The 9,107-nt window shown below is 59.9% G+C and overlaps 1 protein-coding gene across 1 annotated transcript; it reads right to left on the bottom strand.

The window, feature by feature from the left end:
- Nucleotides 1–480: 480 nt before the first annotated feature.
- Nucleotides 481–7,151, bottom strand: LOC137848806 (shematrin-like protein 1; the record flags this gene model as incomplete). Its single annotated transcript, XM_068668300.1, has 4 exons — nt 6,954–7,151; nt 1,952–2,076; nt 1,173–1,322; nt 481–838 (listed from the first exon to the last, which is right to left on the bottom strand). Coding segments are annotated over exons 1-4 (831 nt in total), but the record flags the coding sequence as incomplete, so codon positions are not given.
- Nucleotides 7,152–9,107: the final 1,956 nt, after the last annotated feature.

Below are 9,107 nucleotides of genomic sequence, written 5' to 3'. Positions count from 1 at the left end.
GGGGCCGGGCCCCCAGGGCCAGGAGGGGGGGGGCCGAGGGGGCGGAGCCAGAGGGGGGCGGGGCCGGGGGGAGGGGCCACTCCTATGGGGAGGGGATGACGTCATCAGTGACGTCATCGATGACGTCATCGATGACGGTCATCAAAGGAGGGGGGGGGGGGGGCTTACCTGGAGGGTCCCGTCCAGGCCGGTGCTCAGCAGCCCCCCCCCGGGCCGGGGGCTCAGGGCGGTCACCGGGCCCCCGGTGGGCCTGGGCGCCCCAGAGCCTGCCCCATAGCGCCCCATAAGTGACCCCATAGAGACCCCATAGAGACCCCATAGAGACCCCATGGCTGCCCCATAGCGCCCCATAAGTGACCCCATAGCTGCCCCATAGCGCCCCATAAGTGACCCCCATAGAGACCCCATAGAGACCCCATAGAGACCCCATAGCTGCCCCATAGCGCCCCATAAATGACCCCATAGAGACCCCATAGAGACCCCATAGTGATCCCATAAGTGCCCCATAGCGCCCCATAAGTGACCCCATAATGATCCCATAGAGACCTCATAGCTGCCCCATAGCGCCCCATAAGTGACCCACAAGTGACCCCATAGAGACCCCAGAGTGACCCATAACTGCCCCATAGCGCCCCATAAGTGACCCATAAGTGACCCATAAGTGACCCATAAGTGACCCCATAGAGACCCCATAGCTGCCCCATAGCGCCCCATAAGTGACCCATAGCGACCCCATAGCTGCCCCATAGCGCCCCATAAGTGACCCATAGTGACCCACAAGTGACCCCATAGAGACCCCATAGCGGGCCCCATAGCCATCCCATAATGATCCCATAGCCTGCCCCATAGCGCCCCATAAGTGACCCCATAGAGACCCATAAGTGACCCCGTAGCTGCCCCATAGCGCCCCATAAGTGACCCCATAGAGACCCCCATAGAGACCCCATAGCTGCCCCATAGTGCCCCATAAGTGACCCCATAGAGACCCCATAGCTGCCCCATAGCCTGCCCCATAGCGCCCCATAAGTGACCCCATAGTGACCCCATAGAGACCCCATAGCGCCCCATAGCTGCCCCATAGCTGCCCCATAGCGCCCCATAAGTGACCCCATAGAGACCCCGTAGCTGCCCCATAGCGCCCCATAAGTGACCCATAGCGCCCCATAAGTGACCCCATAATGATCCCATAGAGACCCCATAGCTGCCCCATAGCGCCCCATAAGTGACCCATAGCGCCCCATAAGTGACCCCATAATGATCCCATAGAGACCCCATAGCCTGCCCCATAGCGACCCATAAGTGACCCCATAGAGACCCCATAGCTGCCCCATAACCATCCCATAATGATCCCATAACTGACCCATAGCTGCCCCATAGCGCCCCATAAGTGACCCATAAGTGACCCATAGCTGCCCCATAGCAACCCATAAGTGACCCCATAGAGACCCCATAGCCTGCCCCATAGCGCCCCATAAGTGACCCATAAGTGACCCTATAGCTGCCCCATAGCGCCCCATAACCAGCCCATTGCCGTCCCATAATGATCCCATAGCTGCCCCATAGCTGCCCCATAGCGCCCCATAAGTGCCCCATAAGTGCCCCATAGCGCCCCATAACCACCCCGTAAGTGCCCCATAACCTCCCCACCCCCGCCCCATAGCCGCCCCATAGCTGCCCCATAGCGCCCCATAACCCACCCCACACCCACCCCATAGCGCCCCATAACCACCCCATACCCGCCCCACAACCACCCCACACCCACCCCATAACCACCCCATACCCGCCCCACAACCACCCCACACCCACCCCATAACCACCCCATACCCGCCCCATAGCGTCCCATATCTCCCCATAACCACCCCCATAGCGCCCCATAGCGCCCCATACCCACCCCATACCCCACCCCATAGCCGCCCCATAGCTGCCCCATAGCGCCCCATAAGTGCCCCACCTGTGCCCCCTGCGCAGGTCCCAGAGCTCCAGGTCCCCCCCGGCCCCGCCCAGCGCGATGACGTCATCGGTGACGAAAGCCACGGCCGTCACCCCCCCCACGCTGCCCTGCAGCTCCTGCAGCACCTGCAACCAGTATAAACCAGTATAAACCAGTATAGACCAGTATAAACCAGTATAGACCAGTATGGACCAGTATGGACCAGTATAGACCAGTATAGACTGGTATGGACCCACCTACAACCCCTTCTCCCCTGCCTCCCGCCCCAGTCTCACACCAGTATAGACCAGTATAAACTGGTATATACCAGTATAAACCAGTACGGACCAGTATAGACCAGTATAAACCAGTATATACCAATATAGACCAGTATAGACCAGTATAAATGCCCAGTTCTCCCTCCCAGTCCCTCCCAGTCCATCCCAGTTCCCCCCCAGTTCCCCCCAGTCCCTCCCAGTTTGCCCCAGTTCCCTCTCAGTGCCCCCCAGTCCCCCCATAACCCCCTCCCAGTCCCTCCCAGTTCCTCCCAGTTCTTCCCAGTTCCCCCATTACACCCCCAACCCCCTCCCAGTCCCTCCCAGTTTGCTCCCAGTATGCCCCAGTTCCCCCCAGTTTCCCCATAACTCCCTCCCAGTCCATCCCAGTCCCCCCCAGTCCCCCCATTACCCCCCCAACCCCCTCCCAGTCCCTCCCAGTTCCCCCCAGTCCCTCCCAGTTTGCTCCCAGTTCCCCCCAGTCCCCCCATAACCCCCTCCCAGTCCCTCCCAGTCCCTCCCAGTTCCCCCCAGTCCCTCCCAGTCCCCCCCAGTTCCCCCCAGTCCCTCCCAGTTTGCTCCCAGTTCCCCCCAGTCCCCCCATTAAGCCCCCCAACCCCCTCCCAGTCCCTCCCAGTCCCTCCCAGTCCCCCCCCAGCCCCGTCCCAGTGCTCCCAGTGCTCCCAGTACCCGGCCGTTACTGGTTTCCAGCAGCTGGACCCCTCCCCGGGCGCTGCCCACGGCCGCCCCCAGCCCCGAGGGGGCCACGGCCACGGCCAGGGGGGAGGGGGAGGCCTGGGGGGGTCTGCGGGGAGGATTTTGGGGTGAATTCCGGCGATTTTGGGACATTTGGGAATTGGGGGGGTTTGGGGGGAATTCGGGGGATTTTGGGGCATTTGGGAATTGGGGGGTTTTGGGGTGAAATCAGGGAAATTTGGGGCATTTGGGGTTTGGGGTGAATTTGAGGGATTTTGGGGCATTTGGGAATTGGGGAATTTTGGGGTGAATTTGGGGAGATTTGGGACATTTTGGACCTGGCGATTTTGGGGTGAATTCGAGGGATTTGGGGGCAATTGGGGATTGGGGGGGTTTGGGGGGAATTCGGGGAAATTTGGGGCATTTGGGATTTGGAGCATTTTGGGGTGAATTTGGTTGATTTGGGGCATTTGGGAATTGGGGGATTTTGGGGGGAATTCAGGCAATTTGGGGTCATTTGAGATACGGATCATTTTGGGGTGAATTCGGGAAGATTTGGGACATTTGGGACCTGGCGATTTTGGGGTGAATTTGAGGGATTTGGGGGCATTTGGGAATTGGGGGATTTTGGGGTGAAATCGGGGAGATTTGGGGCATTTGGGGTTTGGGGTGAATTCGGGGGATTTTGGGGCATTTGGGAATTGGGCGGTTTGGGGTGAATTTGGGGGATTTTGGGGCATTTGGGAATTGGGGGATTTTGGGGTGAAATCGGGGAGATTTGGGGCATTTGGGGTTTGGGGTGAATTTGGGGGATTTTGGGGCATTTGGGAATTGGGGGATTTTGGGGTGAATTCGGGCGATTTTGGGGCATTTGGGATATGGCAATTTTGGGGTGAGTTTGGGGTTATTTGGGGTGAATTTCGGGCATTTGGGGTATGGGGGATTTGGGGTGAATTTGGGGAATTTTGGGACATTTGGGAATTGGATCATTTTGGGGTGAATTCGGGAAGATTTGGGACATTTGGGACCTGGCGATTTTGGGGTGAATTCGGGGGATTTTGGGGTAGATTCAGAGGCTTTGGGATATGGCGATTTTGGGGTGAATTCGGGGGGATTTGGGTCATTTGGGATATGGGAGATTTGGGGGGATTTGGGGGTGAATTCAGGTGATTTTGGGTCATTTGGGAATTGGATCATTTTGGGGTGAATTCGGGGAGATTTGGGGCATTTTGGACCTGGCGATTTTGGGGTGAATTTGGGGGATTTTGGGGTAGATTCGGAGGCTTTGGGATATGGCGATTTTGGGGTGAATTCGGGGAGATTTGGGACATTTCGGACCTGGCGATTTTGGGGTGAATTCGGGGGATTTTGGGGTAGATTCGGAGGCTTTGGGATACGGCGATTTTGGGGTGAATTCGGGGAGATTTGGGACATTTCGGACCTGGCGATTTTGGGGTGAATTCGGGGGATTTTGGGTCATTTGGGCCATGCTGATTTTGGGGTGAATTTGGGGGATTTTGGGGTAGATTCGGGGGATTTGGGATACGACGATTTTGGGGTGAATTCGGGGAGATTTGGGACATTTGGGATATGGGAGAATTGGGGGGATTTTGGGGTGAATTTAGGGAGATTTGGAGCATTTCGGACATGGTGATTTTGGGGTGAATTTGGGGGATTTTGGGGTAGATTCGGGGGCTTTGGGATATGGCGATTTTGGGGTGAATTCAGGGAGATTTGGGACATTTCGGACCTGGCGATTTTGGGGTGATTTCGGGTGGATTTGGGTCATTTGGGCCATGCTGATTTTGTGGTGAATTCAGGGGATTTTGGGGGTAGATTCGGAGGCTTTGGGATATGGCGATTTTGGGGTGAATTCGGGGAGATTTGGACATTTCGGACCTGGCGATTTTGGATGAATTCGGGGGATTTTGGGGTAGATTCGGAGGATTTGGGATATGGCGATTTTGGGGTGAAATCGGGGCGATTCGGCCCGTCTGGGATCGGGGCGATTTGGGGCGAATTCGGGGGATTTTGGGTCATTTGGGTCATGCTGATTTTGGGGTGAATTTGGGGGATTTTGGGGTAGATTCGGGGGATTTGGGATACGACGATTTTGGGGTGAATTCGGGGCGATTCGGGTCATTTGGGATCAGGGCGATTTTGGGGCGAATTCGCGGGGTTTTGGCTCATTTGGGCCGGGGACGGTTTTGGGGTGAATTCGGGGGGATTTTGGGGCTCACCTGCGGGGCCGGGGGGCTCCGGGGGGGGGGCGGGGCAGAGCAGGAGCCGGGAGCCGGGGGGCAGCAGCTGGGGGAGGGGCAGCTCCTGAGCCAGCCCCATAGCGAGCGCCTGCCCCATAGCGGGGGGGTCCTGCCCCATAGCGGGGGGGTCCTGCCCCATAGAGAGACCCTGCCCCATAGCGAGCCCCTGCCCCATAGCGGGATCCTGCCCCATAGAAAGGCCCTGCCCCATAGCGGGGGGATCCTGCCCCATAGCGAGGGGGTCCTGCCCCATAGCGAGCTCCTGCCCCATAGAAAGGGGTTCCTGCCCCATAGCAAGGTCCTGCCCCATAGCGAGTCCCTGCCCCATAGCGGGGGTCTGCCCATAGCGAGCCCCTGCCCCATAGCGGGATCCTGCCCCATAGCAAGCTCCTGCCCCATAGCGGGGGTCTGCCCATAGAAGGGGTCTGCCCATAGAAAGCTCCTGCCCCATAGAAAGGGGGTCCTGCCCCATAGAGGGACCCTGCCCCATAGCGAGTCCCTGCCCCATAGAAGGATCCTGCCCATAGAAAGGGGTCCTGCCCTATAGCAAGCTCCTGCCCCATAGCGAGCTTCTCCTGCCCCATAACAAGGTCCTTCTGCCCCATAGAGGAGTCATCCTGCCCCATAGCAAGCCCCTGCCCCATAGAAGGATCCTGCCCCATAGCAAGGTTCTGCCCCATAGCAAGCTCCTGCCCCATAGCGAGCTCCTGCCCCATAGCGGGATCCTGCCCCATAGCGAGGGGGTCCTGCCCTATAGCGGGCTCCTGCCCCATAGAAGGACCCTGCCCCATAGCGAAGCCCTGCCCCATAGCGGGTTCAGCCTGCCCCATAGCAAGCTCCTGCCCCATAGCAGAGTCTTTCTGCCCCATAGCGAGCTTCTCCAGCCCCATAGCGACCCCCTGCCCATAGCGAGCCCCTGCCCCATAGCGGTGTCCCTCTGCCCCATAGCAAGCTCCTGCCCCATAGCAAGGTCTTTCTGCCCCATAGCGAGCTTCTCCAGCCCATAGAGACCCCCTGCCCCATAGCAACCCCCTGCCCCATAGCAAGGTCTTTCTGCCCCATAGCAAGGCTCTGCCCCATAGGAGGCTCCCCCTGCCCCATAGCAGGCTCCTGCCCCATAGCGACCCCCTGCCCCACAGCAGGCTCCTGCCCCATAGCAAGGTCTTTCTGCCCCATAGCAAGGCTCTGCCCCATAGCAAGGTCTTTCTGCCCCATAGCGAGCCCCTGCCCCATAGCGATCTCCCCCTGCCCCATAGCAAGGCTCTGCCCCATAGCGGGCTCCCCCTGCCCCACAGGCAGCAGCGGCTCCAGCCCCACGGGCAGCTCCTCGGTCGCCAGCCCCATAGCGGCCTCCACGGCCGCCAGCAGCGGCTCCAGCCCCACGGCGCGCACGGCCCCACGGCGCTCGGCGGCTCCTGGGGGACGCGGCAATGGGGCTGGACCCATAGCGCCCCAGCCATAGGGACCCCATAGGGACCCATAGGGACCCATAGGGACCCCCCAGCCCCATAGCGCCCCATAGCGCCCCATAGGGACCCATAGGACCCATAGGGACCCATAGAGACCCCCCAGCCCCATAGCGCCCCATAGCGCCCCATAGGGACCCATAGAGACCCCATAGGGACCCATAGAGACCCCCTGGCCCCATAGAGACCCCCCTGCCCCATAGAGACCCATAGGGACCCCATAGGACCCATAGGGACCCATAGGGACCCCCCAGCCCCATAGCGCCCCATAGAGACCCATAGGGACCCCCCCAGCCCCATAGCGCCCCATAGCGCCCCATAGAGCCCCATAGAGCCCCATAGCGCCCCATAGAGACCCCCCAGCCCCATAGCGACCCATAGCGACCCCATAGGACCCATAGGGACCCCCAGCCCCATAGCGCCCCATAGAGCCCCATAGCGCCCCATAGGGACCCATAGGACCCATAGGACCCATAGAGCCCCATAGAGACCTCCTGGCCCCATAGAGAACCCCCAGCCCCATAGCGACCCATAGAGACCCCATAGTGACCCATAGGGACCCCCCAGCCCCATAGCGCCCCATAGCGCCCCATAGAGACCCATAGGACCCCATAGAGACCACCCAGCCCCATAGCGCCCTATAGGGACCCATAGGAGCCACAGAACCCCATAGAGAGCCCCCTGCCCCATAGAGACCCCTTGGCCCCATAGAAACCCACCCTGCCCCATAGCACCCCATAGAGCCCCATAGCGCCCCATAACCACCCCATACCCACCCCACATCCGCCCCACAACCACCCCAGCCCCATAGCGCCCCATAGAGACCCCACATCCCCCCACCCTGCCCCATAACACCCCATAGCGCCCCATAACCACCCCATAACCCCCCATAACCCGCCCCACACCCGCCCCATAGCGCCCCACACCCCCCACCCCATAGCGCCCCATAGCGCCCCATAACCCCCCATAACCCCCCATACCCACCCCATAGCGCCCCATAACCCGCCCCACACCCGCCCCATAGCGCCCCACACCCCCCACCCCATAGCGCCCCATAGCGCCCCATAGCGCCCCATATCCCCCCATAACCACCCCATATCCCCCATAACCCGCCCCATAGCGCCCCATAGCGCCCCATAGACCCCATAACCACCCCATAACCACCCCATAGCGCCCCATAGCGCCCCATAACCACCCCACATCTCCCCATAACCCACCCCATAACCACCCACCCCGCCCCATAGCGCCCCATAACCACCCATATCCCACCCCATACGCGCCCCCATAACCCCCCATAACCCGCCCCACACCCACCCCACCCTGCCCCATAGCGCCCCATAACCACCCCATATCCCCCCATAGCCCCCCTAACCACCCCATAGTGCCCCATAACCCCCCCATATCTCCCCATAACCCCCCCATATCTCCCCATAACCACCCCATAGCGCCCCATAACCGCCCCATACCCACCCCACACCTGCCCCATAGCGCCCCATAACCCCCCATAGCCCCATAACCCACCCCATATCCCCCCCCCGCCCCATAGCGCCCCATAGCGCCCCATAAGCCCCCCATGTCCCCCCCATAACCCACCCCATAACCACCCCACCCGCCCCATAGCGCCCCATATCTCCCCATAACCACCCCATAGCGCCCCATAACCCACCCCACAACCACCCCACCCCCGCCCCATAGCGCCCCATAACCACCCCATAACCCACCCCAGACCCGCCCCATACCCACCCCATAACCGCCCCATAACCCCATAACCACCCCATAACCACCCCATAACCCACCCCATAGCGCCCCATAACCCCCCATACCCACCCCATAACCACCCCATATCCCCCCACCACCCGCCCCATAGCGCCCCCATACCCGCCCCATACCTGCCCATAGCGCCCCATAACCACCCCAAACCCACCCCATACCCACCCCATAGCGCCCCATAACCCCCCATAACCACCCCACACCCCCCGCCCCATAGCGCCCCATAGCGCCCCCCAACTCACTCAGGGCCCTGGCGGCGTGGGGCAGCTCCCCGAGGCCCCGGCCCCCACCAGGGCGCGGACGAAGCCGACCCCACGGAGGAGACCCCAAAGTGGGGCCCAGAGCCCCGCCCCCACCTGCGGACACGCCCACCAGGGGGTTAGCCTCAAAATTTCCGAAATTCCCCCAAATTTACCCAAATTCCCCCAAATTTTCCTAAATTCCCCAAATTTCCATCAATTTTTCCTAAATTCCCGAAAAATTCCCCAAAATTTTCCTAAATTCCCCAAATTTCCCCCATTTTCCTAAATTCCCCCCAAAATTCCCCAAAATTTTCCTAAATTCCCCAAATTTCCCTCAAATTTTCCTAAATTCCAAAAATTTCCCCAAATTTTCCTAAATTCCCCGAATTTCCATAAAATTTTCCTAAATTCCCACAAATTTCCCCAAATTGTTCCTATTTTCCTCAAATTTTCCTAAATTCCCCAAT

The sequence above is a fragment of the Anas acuta genome, unplaced genomic scaffold (assembly GCF_963932015.1).
Source record: "Anas acuta unplaced genomic scaffold, bAnaAcu1.1 SCAFFOLD_336, whole genome shotgun sequence".
Classification (NCBI taxonomy): domain Eukaryota; kingdom Metazoa; phylum Chordata; class Aves; order Anseriformes; family Anatidae; genus Anas; species Anas acuta.
Note: the sequence above shows the minus strand (reverse complement) of the source record. Positions and strands in the feature narration are given on the sequence as shown.